General features: G+C 48.7%; 2 protein-coding genes across 6 annotated transcripts in view; one reads left to right on the top strand and one right to left on the bottom strand.

Annotated features, from left to right (window-relative positions):
* The first annotated feature begins 698 nt into the window (after positions 1-698).
* LOC125762154 (carotenoid isomerooxygenase) lies at positions 699-3931 on the top strand. The gene is made up of 4 exons (XM_049423978.1): positions 699-1485; positions 1649-1974; positions 2045-2191; positions 2266-3931. The coding sequence occupies exons 1-4, from the start codon at positions 1063-1065 to the stop codon at positions 3617-3619; spliced, it is 2250 nt and encodes a 749-aa protein (XP_049279935.1). The 5' UTR covers positions 699-1062; the 3' UTR covers positions 3620-3931.
* A 651-nt stretch (positions 3932-4582) lies between these two features.
* The window catches only part of LOC125762142 (serine-rich adhesin for platelets), a 54238-nt gene continuing 39439 nt past the window's right edge, over positions 4583-19381 (bottom strand). For 3 of the 5 annotated variants that reach the window (XM_049423952.1, XM_049423951.1, XM_049423953.1), the window contains 10 exons: positions 16196-16513; positions 15073-15314; positions 12060-12227; positions 9512-11187; positions 7978-8973; positions 7591-7719; positions 6730-7514; positions 6445-6661; positions 5947-6378; positions 4583-5869 (listed from right to left, as the gene is read on the bottom strand). In XM_049423952.1, coding sequence (XP_049279909.1) covers positions 5514-5869; positions 5947-6378; positions 6445-6661; positions 6730-7514; positions 7591-7719; positions 7978-8973; positions 9512-11187; positions 12060-12227; positions 15073-15314; positions 16196-16513 — 5319 coding nt within the window. In that variant the 3' untranslated portion in view covers positions 4583-5513. Of the gene's footprint in view, positions 5870-5946; positions 6379-6444; positions 6662-6729; positions 7515-7590; positions 7720-7977; positions 8974-9511; positions 11188-11247; positions 12007-12059; positions 12228-15072; positions 15315-16195; positions 16514-19381 lie in introns of those variants that run through there. The other 2 variants (XM_049423956.1, XM_049423954.1) reach the window with 2 other exon arrangements.

Below are 19381 nucleotides of genomic sequence, written 5' to 3'. Positions count from 1 at the left end.
TCATATGATATTCGATTATTTACGACCATTTTGCCATAACGATCATTACTACTATTCAAACACTAGCGTTTCGCCTTATTTTCCCACCACTGGAGACATGGCCACCACAATATCGGCCACCCGGATCACGCACGCAACTCGAGAAGTGAAAAGAGATGTCAAAATCATAATCATCCAAGGTGTCCCGAGATTACAGCCACAAATCCACCGCACCGTCACTTTACCTTTTCCCACGTGGGACAGCACTAAACCGGTACACACTGAAGTCAACTACCGTGCAAGGTCAAGTGCAGCACTTGCCTGCGTACTGTGACCGTGCCCTTCGACAGTACAAACAATGATTGGCAATAAACAATGATTGGCGCGAATTAACATCCCGCAACGGTTTATCCCAAACGGTGAATCGAGAGCGCTCGCAAACACTGGCAAATCGTGTGTGGCCAACGACCGGACAGAACGGAGTGCGTGGAAGGTTTCCCGCTGTACAGTGTTCGGTAAGTTTCGGTGCTGCTGCTTTTCGTTCGCCAGCGCGTCTCACAAAATCTGTTTGCCGAGTGGAAAGTGTCTTTCCGTAGGGAATTCCTTGAACCTGTATCGGTGCAGGGTGACGCAATCCGTGTGATGAATGGCGCGTACAGTTGATTAATTTAATTGCACACAAGTTTGCTGTGGTCAGCAGTAGCACGAACAGGTAAGAACGGTCGGGTAGGTTCATTAGGGAAGCCAAACAAAATGACTTGGCCGAAAAACGTACGGCGCATGTCGGCGCACGTCACGTCGATGGGTTGTGCATCCGAATGGCCTCCCCGTGGGACCGTGTGCCAGGTAATAGCGTAGTCCCGGTAGGATTGTTCCACCAGGTACGGTCACACACCACGCACACTCGCACGCCAAAAATCAACGTTCGCTTCACTTCCGGCAGTATAAAAACCATCCACCGGAGAAAGCGATACCATCAGTTACTGGGCAGAATTTGTACCGTAGCAGTAGTGTCCTTTCGCAGCGGTAAATCAAAAGTGCCCTTTCGTGTTGTTAACGAAATAAAAAAAAAAAACCCCAACCATGGATGTTACCGTGGAAGACTTTTGCGAGGAAACAAACTTTCCCGAATCGCCCTGCCCGAGCCCGTTCGATCCGGCCAAGCTGCTCAACATTGGCTTTCTACAGATTAATGGCCGCTTTACGCCCCATTCCGGTCCATCGTCCGTGTGCTCTACCAGGAGCTGCAGTCTTGCGACCACACCCGTACCACCGGATTGTAACGAATCGGAACAGGAGGAAGGTTACGAAGGAAGATATGGTGAGGAGGCAACGAGTGTAGTAAACCCGCCGCGCAAATGGTCCCTACCACATTTGCCAACCGAAGCGACGAAGTTTGAAGTTAGTGGCCGTGCGACACCCGTTTTCACCTGGAACCCAATGCCCACGTCCAGCAATGTGATCTACGCACTAAGTGACAAAAATCAGCAGATCGTCTTTTCACAGGTGGGCCACTCGGAACTAAACTTTTGCGTGTGTTTTCGTTTGCGTGTTTAAGCTGTTACGTCGGGATAGGAAAGTTTGTCCTTTTCTTCGGGGGGAAAGTTCTTTTTTAGCAGCGTAATCATAACTGTTCCCCCTTTTTTTTGGGGCGTTCTTTTATTAATAGCTTGAACAAGAAGCAGGAACCGAAACGAGCGTATCGGAAGTGTCGAGTGCTGGATCGGATTGTGAAGCTGAGCTGGAAGAGGACGCAGAACCGCAGGAAGCAAAACCGTCGAAGGATACGCAGAAGGAAGATATGTACCCGAACTGTGATGTGAATGTGTGGTTACGATCGTGTGAGCAGGAGATCGTTGAACCGATCGAGGGTAAGGTACAGGGCACGATACCGGACTGGTTGAATGGTAGTCTGCTGCGAAATGGCCCAGGCAGTTTGAAAGTGGGCGACATGATGTTCAATCATCTGTTTGACAGTTCGGCACTACTACACAGGTTAAGCGGGAACCGCAAATAAAGCCACCGTTGGAGATCGTTTATAGCGTTCGTTTGTGGTTCGTTTCAGGTTTAACATCGACGGTGGGAAAATAACGTACCAGTGCCGGTTTCTCAAGTCGGACGCGTACAAGAAAAACAGTGCTGCCAGACGTATCGTTGTAACGGAGTTTGGCACCAGTGCGGTACCCGATCCGTGTCAAACGATCTTCCATAAGTAAGTGTACACAAGCGTACTAATATGTCTAGTACAATTTTTTGGGTAATCTTTCCCTCCTCTTCTACGTACAGAATTGCCGCAGTTTTTAATAAACCCGGTGTTAACAATTCGGACAATGCGATGATCTCGATCTATCCGTTCGGGGATGAGTTTTTCGCATTCACCGAAAGTCCGATCATTCATCGGATCGATCCCGAAACGCTGGATACGGAGGCGAAACTAAATGTGTCGGATTATGTCGGTATCGTTAACCACACGTCCCATCCGCACGTCATGTCCGACGGTACGGTGTACAATCTCGGCTGCTCGGTTACGAAAACTGGACCCGCTTACACGATCATATGCTTCCCGCACGGACCGGGCATGTTTGAGAATGCGCGCATCGTTGCTTCGGTACCGGCACGCTGGAAGTTCCATCCAGGGTACATGCACACGTTCGGCATTACGGAGAACTTCTTCGTGATCGTCGAGCAGCCGCTTAGCGTCTCCGTTCCGACGATGGTGGTCAGCCAGATACGCAACCGCCCGATGGCGGCCGCCCTCAAGTGGTTCGAAAGCCAGCAGACGTACATCTACCTGCTGGATCGTGATACGGGCGAGCTGCGTCACACCTTCCACACGGAACCATTCTTCTACCTGCACATCATCAATCAGTACGAGCGCGAGGGTCACGTCGTGCTGGACATTTGCTGCTACAAAGATCCGGCCATGCTAAACTGCATGTACGTCGACACGATGCGCAACATGCAGAACAATCCGGACTACGCGAAAATGTTCCGCGGGCGTCCGTTGCGCTTCGTGCTACCGCTCCAGTACGGCAAGGAACGGACTAAGGGAAACCTTCACCGGGGTACCTCCACCGACGCCGGCACATCATGGGCGGATATGTGGCAAAACCTTAGCTCGTTCGCGACCGGTGATAATCTGCACACGAAGGATGCCGGTTTGGTGCTACAGAATCTTGTGCGCATCGAAGATTCGAAAGCGACGGCGTACGTAATGCCGAATCGTACCATCTTCTGCAAACCGGAGCTGCTGTGTGATTTGGGTTGCGAAACACCACGCATCTACTACGAGCGCCATCTCGGGCGCCCTTATCGGTACTTTTACGCGATCAGCTCCGACGTAGATGCGAGCAATCCGGGCACACTGATCAAGGTGGACGTGGTGACGAAGGGTAAGCTAACCTGGTGCGAGGAGAATGTTTACCCGAGCGAACCGATCTTTGTGCCCGCACCGGATCCACTGTCGGAGGACGATGGTGTTGTGCTGGCGGCGATGGTTTGGGGCCGTGAGGAAGAAAATCGTGCCGGATTGTTGGTGCTGGATGCGAAGACATTCACCGAGCTGGGACGGTGCGAATTTGTAACGCCCGGTCCCGTGCCAAAGTGTCTGCACGGTTGGTTCCAACCGTCCGCGAAGTAAATGGAAAGTATTATGAAACCTCGACAAAAGGTAAGATTTGAGGACGAACGTTTACAATACGATCGAACAATTTTATACCAAAGAAGGGGAGGATGAAATTTGTAGCTTTCATCATCATATTAAACACGTTACGTTGGATTGAGGGCGGAAGTAGTGGAACGTAGAAAGCAATAGCTAACCATTGCTCCACTGAACAAGGACGCTCCGGAGCGGAGTGTTACAGCGCTGTGCTACCTGTTACTGTTATTGAGCTGTTATCACACATTACAACTCATAAATATAATCAAATCGATGTTTTGAATTAATAAAATCCCGAACACGTTTTGTTTCATTTGTAACACTACGCTCCCATTCCTGCTCAATCCAAGCGGTTCTAGGGTAACCGGGGCGCCGAACGTATAGAATTTAAACAAAATTGTAGGTCGCCCGACCCTAGTTCGATGTACGCGCTTCTCTTGAACATTAGACGCATGACAATGCACCGCCGTCCTGATAAGCGGATTGCGTTGGACGATGATAGCGTCCTTCTAGAACCGAACGTCCGCTAGTAATGGAATTACCCGCGAGCGAGCGGTCAAGTGAGTGCGTTGGATGACCGCGAAACCTTTGGAATTGCTCGATCACTGCAACAGCACGTGCTTTCCGAGCGTTGTCCAGTGTAGCGCCGACACATGGCACACGTTCGAGTGCGTACATGATGCGTCCGTTCCGCACAATTGATCTCGAGAAGGAGAGCATGAACCGGAGTCTCATCTACACACCCGGAACGGATCGACAAGGATGTGAGCTGATGCGAAATCAATTTGCAGGATGGCGCGAAGTGAAGGTGTGTTTGATTGAGACGGATCACCGTGTATCGTCTGATAACCCTATCACTGCGTTGTTACGTGATGCATCAGTGCACAGATTCACTTTCTCAGAACCCACCCGCCGGTGGTCAGGGTCTGTATAATGCGAATCTCCTGTAAAACAACAAGACAGGAGCAGAATGTGCATCCACTGATAAGTCCATACATGGAACGTAGTGTACAAGAGTGTTGTGGTTTAGCTATCATCGACCATCTGCGATCTTGATCACACGGATGTACTCTTACGTCGAGTGGGTGTTAAAGTTGAAACTCGTGGAACCCGTTTGCGCAATCTAAACTGCACGGCATATACGTCCGTGAGCAAGGGAAACTTGATGACGATAAAGAACATCAAGTATAAACTGTTCAAAGTGCATCAGCGGACAAAGTGTAGCGCACGTACAAATCGATTCGATGGTATTTAGAAGGCAATAATTAGATCATCTAATTACGATGTTACAGGAGAATCAGAACTGATGGGAAAGTTGGTTCCGAATTCCTATTACATATTAGCCGCAGTTAGTTGTTGGTAGTTACTTAATCAGTTTTGTAAGCTTGTTGTAGTTTGATGTTTGAAAATTTTTAGCAAAAACAAAAAGCAATTATTAGTACCGTTTAACTCCTCAAATATCAGTAGCTGCTGGAGAGGATATTAATGTCCTTACCGGGGTGCAACAAAGGGAGGTAGAAAGAAAAAGAAAAAGTAAAAAAATGATAAATTTGCAAATTCACCTATCGCACATTGAAGTATTGACCCTCGATGTTATGCACACACACTCCCACACACACAATCAATCCCACGCGCGCACACAACATAAGGCAGGCGGTCAAATGAAATTAAGCTAGGCCGGCGAGCCACGACCATAATGGTAATGTAACCACGCATAAGCTCACAGCACAGTGGCAGCAAATTCGGTGGTCGAAAAGTAATGCACCACCTGGGTTGGCACTAATAACGATGAGGAAGCATTCGATGTTGGTGGCAGGCTGTTTGCAAGATGGTATAAGGATAAAAGCAGCCAAAAAGTGCCGCGTGGCCGTTTGGTTTAGGAACAAATGCATTGCTCAAGCCGGCGGCGTTGTCGTTTGCGCACCGGGTGCAGCTTTTGCTCCCGCGAATGGCGCGATATCCGCGACGAATGCCGTCGCACAACCTTGGCCACCTTCGTTGGGTGCTGCTGTAGCTGCTGGCGTCGTTTGCGCCGGGGCGGCGGTACCAGCATGAACGATTGCAATACGTACGTTGTGGTGGCGGATGAGGCCAGCTGTGGATGGTGTCCGTTGGTACCCGGCTGCTTGACGGTGCGGGACGACGGACACGACGCGGAATGAAGCGCATGATGGTGAACGTTTGCCGCACCTACTGCCACCTGGGTGTGTCCGTTCGAGGTAGCACTGTGACCTACAAAAGAATCCGGAAGGTGTTGGTTAAATCGGTGATCGTTTGCAAAACAATCTGATCATTAGGCACATGCATACCCAGCCTGGAACTGGTAGTTCTGATCGATCCGCCCGATCGCTCGCTGCGATGCGATCGCGAAGAGGATCCCAAGGTGCGTTGCTCCGTTCTAGTGCTATGGCCGTTGCTTGCCGCGCTTTGCTGCTGATCCTTCGAATCCTTCGAATGGTAGCGCGTTCTGCGCGGTCGACGTGGCGGCTCAACGGCACCACTGTTCGGCAGATCTTCCGACGAGCTAGCATTCGACTGGAGCTTCTCCTTGCTGCACATTCGCACCAGGCGGCGGGTTTCGGTCGCCATCGGAGCACGACTTCGTCGGCTTGATCCGGACCGGCTCGACAGGCTATCTCCGGTAGTCACGGTTCCGCTCGATGGACCCCGCAATGAAACACTGCGTGTGAAATTTCCCTCTGGACGGTGACCGATACTTTCATTCGATGAAGCGGATGACACTGTAACGAAGAAAAAAAAAGCATCATAAATGTTAAGCTTCATTTAGACCTTTCCCGAGCACTCACATCTCGATTGACGCTGCTGGTGTCGTTTGAGACTGTCGTCAATGTTCTTGGACACTTGTACGCCTCGCGATTTCATAATCTTGTTCGTAGTCGAACACTCACGGATGGTGCCGAGTGTGCATCCACCGTTCGAAAGCCTTCGACGGTGTCCTTCACCGTCGTTCAGCTCGTTCAAGATGCTCTCTACGCTCTCCCCATTCGACATATTGTTCACAACCTGGACGACAGCAAATAGAACAGCATTAGTTGGTGGTACTGAGCAAATACAGTGATATCACTACTCACATTCATTATTTCATCCGCGGCTCGGGTTAGTTCCTCCAGAATACGTTCGTCCCTTTCCAAATCCTTTTTCCGGTCGTATGCAGGAGTTACAGCGGTCGTCCTTTCACTCTCCACCATCGGTTCAATACCGGCTGGGGAAGCGCCCACCGAACGCTGAGCCGCTTTCGGTTTCATTACAAAATTGGATAAATTTTCGTAATGTGGACTGCCACCTTCGGCCGAAGAGAGTGTAGAGGTCGTCACACTGCTACTGCTGCTAGTCACGCTCACGCTATTGCTCGTCGCAACTGATGATGCAACACCCGTTCGGACAACTGTTGGACGAGGGGCGGCAACGGCTGGCGCCTTCGTCTCAGATGGGTCCAGTTGGCTGTGACGCAACAGATCCGGTTTATCATTCGTTAGCTGCCAGAGGGACGCTTTGGAAGCGGTACCATCACCGGCACTACACGTACCGGAGCGTCTAATAAAAGAAGACGTTAGCGTAGCTGATCGTTGAAAGGGTGAACTGGGGGCGGTCGTCGAATTCGTTGGCGGTTTGCCGGATGGGGCCGCCGTTCCGGACGACTGCTGCTTGTTCGGGTTAACGCCGAAAAATGACAGTTCATTCTCGCGCAATTGCCGCGCACCGGATGACAGCCGGAGCGAGGCTCGTTCCTCGTTGCGCACGGTACCGGGCGTGGTGGCCGTGGTCGGAATATATCGCCGGAATTTAGGGGATTGCTGCTGGCTATCTACTATCGATTCGTCGTTCAGTGGTGCTGAAATTTTTGTTGTAGATGTATCTAGAAAAAAACACACACACACACACATTTTGTAGCCTTGTTTAAAGGTATTTCCGGAACGGGGTCCTTCACTAACCTGGACTAGAGGAGTGAGAAGGTGGCAGTTTTCTGACAGGCGTCGGGCTCTTCAACTCAATCGACATCACAGCGGAAGGCTTGCTCGGCTGACGGTTGACCACGGCCGAGGGTTTTACAATATCAAACTCTGCAACATATAGAAGAGAACAAAACACGATCAATCACAAGCTGTATCCACCACCATTATTCACTGGATCTTGCGCAGGTTGATTAGTATCTTCTGATGGTCAGGACACGATCGTATGCCTGATAGGGGAGGGATGTTCAAGTGCAACAACAAAACGTACAGACAGCTTTAGAAGCATCAACACGTGCCGATAAGTGCTGTGTGTGTGTGTGCGGGTGCGAGGTGGCAAATAGTGGGTGGACCCGGGCTTTCACTTACCTGCAGAAGAGTTCACCGAGAATGAGGCATCCTTAATCTCAACGCGCTTTGCCGCCGTGAAGTTATTGCTGCTGCTGCTGCTGCTGCTGAATTTCTGAATGTTTCGCTTAGCCTTTATGCGACTCCAGCTGCCGGACAGTTCGGTCGCCTGTCCAAAGGAAGATGTCGACGAGGATGTATCGGCCAGATTGCCAAGGTACAGCTTCACCTCCTCGTCTGCCTTCGCACTATCGCTATCGCTGTCGTACAGTTCGGCGGCATCGTACAATCTTCGCAGCTGCGACAGCTGCTGACTAAGTACGGTTGAGCCGAGCTTCTTCAATCTTGGGGCGGCAATCGGTTTGCTGCTGAGACGATCAACATCATCTGCCGTGCTCGAACGACGCACTGACGTGTTCTTGCTAATGTATGCCTCGAAATCGGATAGCCGAGATTCGCTCGTTAGGATGCGTTTCGCTGCCGTCGTGGATGGCATGATGGAAGAGTAGCGGGACACACCGTACACCGAAGAGGTGTCACGCTCCAACGAATCTCCATCAAGGGACGATGCGTACTTCGTCGCCTTCAGCTTAGGATAGTCCGTGTAGATGCTGCTTGCGCTGCTTGACTTTGCGATCGAGTGACTGCTGATCGTGCTGCTGCTGCTGTTGCTACCGGTAACACCTCCGTTTAGTTGACAAAATGCCGAATGTCTGCGCGCCTTCGGGCTGGACACATCGGTACTTCGTTGATACAGTGGCGATGTGCCGTTGTCGCCGAGCGAATCCCTCCGCAATGCCTGCAGACTCTTCAATGCTTCATCTAGCTTCGTTGCAGCACGCATTGTACGCATGATCAGTGAGGTCGACTTAAGCTCATCCCCGGTAATGGGGGTCGTTGCTGGTGCTTTTTCGTCACTCGCAGCCGTCATGTCAATCAGTATCTTTGTGGTCGATTTCGATGCAGCAGCCTCAGTGCTGGTGCTGCTGGCCGTACTGTGAAGGATCGCTTTGTCCACTACCATGCCCATGCCCAGGTCGGAGGGGTTGTGATCGCGGTGCATTAATGATTGGTGTATGGGATGTGCATCGTAAGGTGGTTAGGAATTGGGGAAGAAAAAGGGGGACGGAGGGGCGATGTTGGATGTGTACGTGTGTATGGTAATGTACAGTGTATAAGTGTGGAGAAAGGTGAGAGAGCATGAGACGCGCACAGAGTAGCATCATGAGAGGGAAGAAAGAAGAAAACGGAAGGTAGGGCTAATATAGAGCTTAAACAAATTAAATACAGTTCAGCTTAACGAATTAACCGTAGAGCTTGTGAGCGTACATCTTTGTGGTTTAGGCAAGCGATCATGTACAAACTTGTGTAGCGCAAGGTGTAGATAGAAATTTTGAACACCAAAAACTACTGCTCACATTCCTACGATGGGTTTTGGAAGCTGTACAAAAACCGTCCCGGGAGCTATTTTTCCCCTTTTTAATTGTTAAGATGAATTGTACAACGGTTACAGGGATGAGCTTTCCAACTGCCACTGGAAACCGTGGAATCTTACCTGCGGAATTGCTGCTACTCCAGGAACTTGTACTCCCGCCTTGTGGCTGTTGCGTCAAATTGATCTTCGTTGAATAACTCCCGGTAGCGATGGGTGAGACACTCTTCGTTTCGTTTCCCAGCTCAACGCTCAACCGGGCGCCTTGCTCTACCGCCGATGAGGTCGTCCCGACCGGTCTTAGCTTCACGCCCCACAGAGCTTCATTGCTGTCCAGATTCTCCCCCAGCACGTACGGTTTCGGTTTGATCGGTTTGTTTTTCAGTATGCTACGAAGTGATATCTCATCCGTCGAGTGACCATCACTTTCATCCGACACCTGCACTACACCGCTGGTGCTGGCAGTAGTGATGGACGATGGGACGTACTTTCTCGGTGTCGGTTCCGGTGCAGGACGGCCGATACCGATGGTGGTTGTAACAACCGGCGCGAAATCCTGCTCCAATGCAGCAGCACCCTCGCCCGAAGGACCCAGCTTCGATTCATCGGTAGCGTTAACAATTTCCGACTCCCCTTCAAGATTCGACACCAAGTACGAGGCACTGCCTGGCGATGCACCACCAGAGGATCGCCGGCGGCGACGGAAATTGTTCGTTGGCGGTGGCTTTTCGTCCGTTTCGACGATATTCACCCGGCCCGAATCCGCCGTAAAGTGTACCTCTGTCTTGCAGAACTCTACGCGTTTCTTGTTGCGACTCAAATCATCAATAAAGGTGTGACTGAACCCGTTCACGTTTACCGACGATTTGCGCTCAAACATGCTGCGCAAACTGTCGCGTACGTAACTTGTTTCGTCGACTGCGATCGAGTGGCGTTTCGGTTCCTCTTCCGGTTCCGTCGAAGGAACAAACGTATCGATTGCACTCGCCGATGGTTTACTAGTGATTTTGATCACCATCGCTGGGTTCGTCGCTTGCTTCTCCTTCAGTTGCGATCTTTCGCCCAAAGTAACAATCGTTGCCCGCTGATGATAGGAGTTTGGTGCTCCATTCGACAGATTGTTTCCCCCCTGGCTACTCTCGGTAGCCGCACTCGACCAACTGGAACTCAAATCGGACGAGCGGCCTATTCCGCTGTCCGTAGAAGAATCCATCTTTGCCATGGCAAATCCACTACCGAGCGGTTGTTGACTCATCCGCTCAAACCCGTACGATTTCCGACGCGAATGCCAATCGTCTGGCGCAAGTACGGTCGTATCCGGCGCTGGCTTCTTGGTGGACTGTAAGCTATTGCTACGATAGTTCGAATCGGACGAACTGCTCGTTTCTAACTGCCCTAGGCGTGTCTCTACTTCGGTAATGGTTACGCCACCATCGTCACTGCCACGACGACCGCTCACAGGCTGCCCGGAAGCATCATCTGTCGGACTCATGTCGTCACGATAGAGCGACTCGTTGCTGAGCCGTCGCAGACGACCACGAATTTCACGCAACGTATCCGCCGTCAAGAATGACGCTTTTGGCGGTGACTTTGCAGCTGATTCCGTCGGCTTGATGGGCGGCGTTGTCGACGTTGTGCTGGGTTGATCAGTCACACTTTTAAGTATGTTGTCCAACGCCACAAAGTCGATATGATTGTTGCGCATGGCCGTATTAAGCCTGCGGCCGTTCTCTAGCTCCTGACAGATGCGGGACACACTCACTGAGTTCTCGGGTAGATCAATCGGTCGTGTGTTGGTTCTATAAAGAAAAAGACAAAACATTAGTTAAAAAGAACACATTTTTGTTAATTAACCTAACCTCATATTGCCAACCAATTAAAACATATTCTTTAATATTAAATGCTAAGGGAAAACCCAAGACCACACTGCACCACACACTCTGTATTGATCCGTGTTCGATGAGAACTGGACCATCCTACGCAGTTTCGACTTCATCTACAAACGTGTACACGATCGCGGACCCGTGCCTATAACCTGCCTCATTTAATGATGTGCAAATGTTGCAAGCACCTTTGCTGTTGTCATTACTGTTTTGCATCACCAGCGCGTGCACGAGGCGAGCCACTTCGGCTACGGGCGGCGTTCAACGATTGAATCATACATCATGCCGGTTCCAGGGACGTCAGGTCCACCGCCAGAAGTCGGACCGGTACGTTCGGTACGGTTCCGTTCTGGCTGATTTGAATTTCAAGTGGATAAATCCTCGTCATCGTGCGGTGTGTTTTATTTTTAGTACCGCACGCCCATGGAATTGGAAGTGAAGAAGTGACATCGAAGAAACCCACCCTAAAAAAACAAAAACCGGAAGCGGTGCAGATCCTGTGCAGACCGTAACTGCAATCAAATCATTTGGCATTGCTTCGTGTAAAAAAAACCCTTGTCGATTGATTGTCATAACAGACTGAAAAGAAGTAAATTAACCATCGATGAAATCACCCGTCAGGGTGAGTCAAACTTTTGGGAATATAACTAAGTATTTCCAAAAAACTGCAAACCCAGTTTTAATAAGATCAATTCCCAAGACACGCGCCAATACCAGAAATGATCAACCACCTCTCGTCTGCTTCACCTTCTCCTGATGGGGAGGAGAGACACACACATTCCACTTACCTCGGGGTAGTTTTCCTTGGGAACTGTAATGATCGCCGTATTTTGCTCACTCGCTTCCACTGCGTAGGTTCGACGTCGTCATCGAAGTTGTTCTCGTCACGCTCGGTCGAAAGGTCCTCGATCGAGATGCTTTTGCCGCGGGCCAGCGGTATGTTGCCCCCGTTGATGCTGTCCCGATGCAACCGGAAACACCAAACCAGGCACACACGTTAGAGTGAGAGAGAGGAAGAAAAGAAACGATACCAGAGAGGTGATTAAATTTTGTACATTGCGCACCGAAATGCAAGCGATTGCGTTTGCGAAACAACACCGCACGGGTGGTGTAGGTGAGTTTTAATTGTCTTTCTTCCTTGGCACCCGATCCTAATCCGACACTTCCCAAACCCGTGACATCCGTTCATGCCTGGCTGGTGTCGATCGTATGGAGATGTATGGGCGCAAAAGCTGTCATTCACTGCAGCACCACCATTCAACGTTCTGTTTGCCATCTTGATGTGCAATTGCAAACCACTCCCGTACGACACGCAAAACACTAGTGCGCCCACATCCACGAACACATACCGTCGCAACTGCACAAACCGCTGAGACACGGACAATTTATGATAATTCAATTTTACGATCGTTTAATCGTCGTATCGGTGTCAAAAAAATAAGCAAACAAACGAACATTCCCACCTTTGCGATTAACGCCTTCTTGTAATATGCGTCGGAACCTACTATGCACGGGGTTTTTTTTCTGCGCTTCAAACACTCACTGTTATCACATCAATCCAGGCAGATTACCAGATCTGTTCGGATGAGTTAAACGTGTTGGCGAGTAACGCTGAAACTGTCCACTGTATTGCAAACAAAACGAAAAAAACGATATCACTACTTAAAACAACACACCGATGGCCAATGTTTCGATCTCGTCACCGAGACCGCTCGTGTTGATCCAACGATCGACGTTTGTAGAATGACGTGCGCAGAGGATCCGGGCGCTTTAGGGGTCTTGCCCGTGGTGGCAGTTTCGGGCCCGGCCTACCGAAAACCCACGTACAAAACTCGGCGACCCGTCTGGCTGGGTTGCTGACGAACACGAAGAATAGGCGTCATCATCATCGGTACCGGTGAATCATACAGAATGGATGAAGGTTCAACAGCCAGGTGGGGGAAGAAGTTTACAAAACACCGATCAATTGGTTTACAAATATGTTCGGATATGTATTTTTTTAATAATTATAAAAACCTTTACCCATCTGGTAAAAGCAGCAAAGCTGTGAAAGATTGCCGAATTCCAGTTTTTCTGAGCCAAGTAATATTTAAGGGAGGTAATAAACATGTCCTTTCTGGCTGAATCTCACAAGATCTTCCACCGGCTGGATGTCACTTTTCATGCACGCCACCCTGTCTACTACTTACAGCTCAGTGCTAACAAAACACGAAAACCAAAAACCCGCCATCAAGTCGTAGGAGGCCTCATAAACTTAGGGATTCCCGTCCCGCAACACATTGTCAACCAAGGTGAACAACGCATATAGTTCGCTTTATAGTAAAACACCGATCATTAACCGAAAACGGTAGCAATATAACCACACTACCAGTGCCAGAATCGGACACTTTGTACGTTTGTTCCGGAAAACAAAATAAAAAAACCCGAAACGAACGACAGTCAATTCGGTCGGCTTTGCAACACTTTACCGCACAAACGTTTATTGTATTTTAATGAAGTGTAGTACCCGATTTCGATGGCTCACGCTTTCCAACACACCGGTGCGTTGGTGGGTGTTTTTTTTCTTCATCTCTTTTGCCTAATTTTATGAACCAATCGACGTTCGATGGACATCCGTGCAATACCTCTTTTTTCTTCAATTCTCGCTTGTTCTGCTATTAGACATACGACTTTGCATTAACATTTGGGCCGATTGTGTGTGTGTGCCGATTTTTTCTCCTTTCTTTAAAAGTTTTTTTTTGTATTCCTTCTTCCTTTCCACACCGGTACTGTAATTGCACGAAAGCTCCCCGTGTGCATGAAAGCTCGTGTTAGAAGCGCGTGGAGTTTTATAGGACCCTGTACACGCGATCGTGGCCAGCGTACACAACGCGGCGAAGAAATTCCGTAGGCGTACTCGATGACATAACGAACTGTATCAACCCGTTCGACGGACCGGACGGACCGGCGCACGGGTTAGTAACAGCAGGAGGGAGGAAAAACTGACGAAACTGGAGATTCCTGGCAGTGGACGTGGAAACAACGCGATGATGGCATTTCTACTGAAATGGTAAAAGCAGTATCCCTCTATCGCCTACATTCTTGCCATTTTGCCGGAGGAAGTTGGAACGCAAAACGGGTACCGACGAACCCCCCGAAGGTATCTCGCCAAAGGAGCTGGAGGTTAATTCGCCACCCCAAAAGAACCGAACGGTCGATAAACTGTCAGGCGTGCCGTTCACTTTTGTGTGGTACCTGATTTATGGAGTGAAGTTGTTACAACTAGATTCCTCACCCTCACACCCTTTTTCTTTTTTTGTATTTATTGCCTCCCCTGATGTCCAGAAATCCCGACGAACAAGCGAGCGAAAATTTAGGATCTTGCTATATTTCCGATCCAAATGCAAATGGGTACAATTTACGAAAACAATACACTATCACGCTAGAAGCCACCAAAAACAACGTCGTTTGTTTCGCTGCGCTCATAAATTGCCACGATCATTCGTGTTCGAAAGTTTTTCGATACGTTTTGTGTCATGCAAAAAAAAACGGACATCGGACAAACAACAGAAGAAGAAAACAAGCTCACACTTTTTTACCGGCGACGGACAAACATTCCAGGGACCAGGTTTGGTGGTGAAGTTTGACAAAGCCACTCCACAACCCGATTCGTATCGTAAACCAACAAAGCGCGATCATTATATCCACTAGAGCTTTCCTCCCGCTGTGAATCGCTTGTGAAAATAGAAATCTTAAGGCCTACACACACACTCGTACTGTCATGAAATTCTTAACCATGATCATGTCTCGATGAGAGCTTACCTTTCCTGTTCGGCAGCAACGGTGTGTGCTGGATGGTGGTAGGAAGAGGTGCAAGAACGTTCGTCATGCGCGTCCGAACCGACTGCATACACCCGGCCATATCTGAGCGGTCCACCGCTGCTGATGAAACTGCTCGATCCGGTTGGGCTGGAAAATTGAGGAAATGGTTTCGACGAGCTCACGAACGCAGTTCCGGATGGTGGTGTCGTCTGAGATGCATCGGATCTACTCGATCCTGCAGCCTGTGGAGTAGAGCAGAAGTGAGATCAGCAGTGTACACAGGCGAGGAACTCCGTCCCCAAAACTACTCTTCAGATCCGATCATTTCCAAGGACACTTTGGGTTTATGAGCCGCTGTGTGTGATCCAGTTTTCTTGCTTCCTACTACCTAGTGCTACTCAACAACAGGGAGGCTTGTCCAAGGATCAGATAATTGGAATTGCAGTGAAATTGTTTACCAGCGCATTGCATACGTGGGTGTACTTGGAGACTCGGCAAATATTTGACATTCGCAACAGGTTCTGCACAGCCAACTGTACCGACTGCACACCCCTCCCTCAATGGTTCGCGGTTTCACTAGTCTGCCCATCTTGGGGCAAATGTCAATGTCATAGGCATGTTAATTTCGGTTACTATTTTTGTGATCCCGTGTGGGCATCAGAACCCGCGTGTAATAAATAACAATGGAAACCTATCAGCGGGTTGTTTGATGTACGGCACCGGATAAATGTCAATCCTGACCGATGCTAACGATTAATCGTTTGTTTGAAAATACACCCCGTTTCCTAGTATTTCTCCCAAAAAGGTCCGATCGTTTTGCGGCAAGTATGACAAAATTATGTCGCCCAATGCAAAGTTTTACTTACAAGGCCTAAAGTGCAACACAAACACTTCCTGTGCCCTGTAGCCGACGCAGTGTGTCATCGGAATTTTGCAAGAACACTTACAGCTCCACAGAGATTGTGGTAGCTTGATTAAGGAAAATATTTACCCATTGCCGTGTGCACTCCCTCAGTGGTCACGCGATCGCGCATGAATGAATGTTGAAAAGGAGCACTTGATTTGTCGTGTTTGAGGACAAACAGCCCTGAAGGAAGGGCGCCAAACCAGAATCGTTCCTTACCAATAGTCTGCTGCTGCTCGTAGAATCAGAGGACAGTGGACGATGGAAGGAGGACAGCAGATGATGGCTCGTGAACCCGTTGGTTGTGTGCTGGTGGGATGCGGGTACCATGATACTGCCGGCGCTGGCGCCAACACTGTTCGACGTTTGTTCGCTCGAATGAAGCATCGACGAGGACCAGCGGGATGAGGTCGTTTGTACGGTTTGGGCACGGACAACTTGCAGCGAGCCGGCGGCCGTGCGGGCTTGCAAAATCTCCATTTGCTTCCGCTGCGTATGCTGCGTACCGTCCGGTGTGGACAGGTTCTGTGACACCATCTGGAAAGCGAGAAAAGGGAGAGTATATAAAGAGGGATATATCAGAATTGAAAAAAATCCCTAAGGAAGGTGCAGGAGACATGAAGGCAAGAAGAACCGAAACGACATTTTTACTTAATCACATCCCTTGGTGATTGTCTTTTTGCTTCTGTACTCCATCCGAAGGTCATCAGAAATCCAGAGCGCATTGCCTTCATGGTTGAAACATCATTCACCACACTTCACAACTAGATGGCAGCACTGTACACAACACGCTTTCGATCGAGATTGATCGCAATCGCACCAAAAAACAAATGGGGATTAGAAGAAACGCACAGCTGCCGCGCACCAGCGAGCAAACGGACGTACAGGTTTCGTTTTGCAATTTGCGACGACAACAAATTGACAGCTAATTGACGGAATTCCGCTCCATCCGCAAACCGTCTGGTGCAAATTTGGTAACCGTTTGGCGCAACTGCCGCTAGGCAAAATGGACTTAATTTTTCGGGTCACGCTTAAGACACGGCACGGTACCGAGGGAATTGCCGTGTCTCACACGATTACGGTGCAATGTAATTGGCACCCGATGAAAATTAGAGCACATAAACCGAACGGACACAGCCGTAAAGGGGTTTGTCACCTGCGTCTTGGCGACACGACCGTAAATTGGTTGTGCCTCGAACCGAGCCGTACACATCTAGCGCACTTTCCCGCGTTAGTTTAATGAAAATTAGTACATGTGTGCATAAAAGACACCTTCGGCTGTGAATGAAGCGAGAAGCGAAGCAACAAAACATTGTCACCCTTCAGCAAATCGATCCCGGTGATAGTGTCGAAGAAATTAAAGCTAATCTATCGCCTGCCGATCGGTTTTTATCGATGAATTCCAGCGGTTTACCGTAATTGGTAGTAGCCACACGCACCGTACGGAGGTAGTTTTAATTAATTACACCTCGTGTGCGTTACTTTTCGTGTGCTATTAGCCCCAACCGCTACTAGCTGGGCACGTTCGGAACGTAAACAAACGGTCATCTTGTTAGGGGAATGGTGGGGCAAGTGTTTGGCATACACTGTACCCGGCCAGTGTACACACCTCCGGCAGTCAATTATACATTCATTACGTGCAAGTGGGCAGGTGATGCTTTAAATAGATTCCTTCCACGCTGTCCTTCGACTGTGCAGCCTTCCATTAATCGCTGTCGATCTTGCAGAGATATATGGCAAGGTTCTTATTGGCCGTTTGCACACGACAATGTCGCACACTGTTCGTGATAAGAGCACTGGAAAAAAACTTCTCTCCGACGAAAGCAAAATTGCCAACCACACCGCGGTGCTCCCCACAAATCAAACCTTCGATCCGGTGGATTGTACGTGTTGCGTGCGTCGCACGGTGCCCATTTGCAGACATGTGGCGGGTAATTTCGCGAACTACTCGCACTAGGCGTTACGTTGTGGCTTTGCTGATAGGTTGCAGCTCCAGACGTCAACGAAACAGCGATGATTACTTCCTCGTGGGATATTAACCACAACCACTGTACGGTGCGGAGTGCCCGATGAAGCTTTGTGCTTGCAGACGCTTCCTTGCTCTGGTGTGTCTGGTCTGGAAGTATGTAATGAAGTTACGACGCGCACTGCTGAACATAACCGCTCGTTATGAAGGGTATCTGCAACAAGGTGAACATACTTCCGGGGAGCGTGTGTTTGTGTTGGAAATCTTTTTCCTTTGTGGTGGAAACAATTGATTATGTGAATCAGTTACTCCCTACAGTAGCTTAATAGGTATAGTTTATTGTTTGCAAACAACAACAGAAAAAACACGATCGTTTCATGAAAATGTTTAAACCACTTTAAGTCACTCGTCAAAATCACTCCTCTAGCTATCCTTGGAGTATATTTTATTTTTGTGGTAGGTGTGCATTATAAGTAGAGAAATTGGTTTTTAAAGATTTGCTATATTTATGGTAAGTAAAATTAAAAAAATAATGTGTTTAACTTCAAGCACCAATTGTTGCTATCGTCATCGAAACTAACGGACTGACGTTACTTAGTTGTGGAGCTAATATTTGTAGAGTTAACAACGTATTTGTTATGCATTTTGTTCACACATGCATTCCGAGATGTCATTTTAGGTATTTCAAAAAAAAACTTGAGAAACGTGGTCCGTTGTTTAATTTTTTTTTTTTTTTTTGAAAAGTCAATATTTTATTCAACTCTCAAAGTTTACCAATTTTAAAGCCTGTCCTTCAATAATTGCAAAACAAAGGAAAGTCATAAAAACATAAAAAAAGACACGCTTGAAAGTTCTAAAGCCTTTTTGGTTTCTGTTGGTGAAAAATTGTTCAAGGGCAAACCGGATGAGATTTGGTACAACCTCTTTCGCGCCCAAGTGGATTAAATGAGATGCAATATATAAGCATCTAAACGGTTTCAAAGAAATCAAGTGATACTTCCTCTTTCAGCGGACAAAGAAATTACTGTACACAAAACACAAAAAAATATATATATGCCCCAACCACAAATGGGAAGCGCTGTACACTGTGGGGAAGAGTAGGTACGACTCAAACACCTTCAAGGTAGCGTTCATTGCTTGGTTTTGCCTCATCGTAATCATCTCTTCCAGTCCGGAGACAGGAAACACACATGGCTTCTTACAATGTATAATTGTACCCTTTTTCTTTCCTTTACCCCACGTTGGTCCTCCAGTGTGCGACACAAGTTTCGCGCACTATCCTCGCCAGACGACCTTAATGGTTCATTTGCCGTACGTCCATTGGTCCCGCGATCTTGTGCACCGGGGCTAAGTAGTACCATCATAAATTCCCAGATGTCTTGTAGCGTTTCCATTGCTCACCGACAAGCGTTGGTTTGGCTTTCCGATACCGATACCGT

This window comes from Anopheles funestus, chromosome 2RL, assembly GCF_943734845.2.
Source record: "Anopheles funestus chromosome 2RL, idAnoFuneDA-416_04, whole genome shotgun sequence".
In the NCBI taxonomy this organism is placed as follows: Eukaryota; Metazoa; Arthropoda; class Insecta; order Diptera; family Culicidae; genus Anopheles; species Anopheles funestus.
Note: the sequence above shows the minus strand (reverse complement) of the source record. Positions and strands in the feature narration are given on the sequence as shown.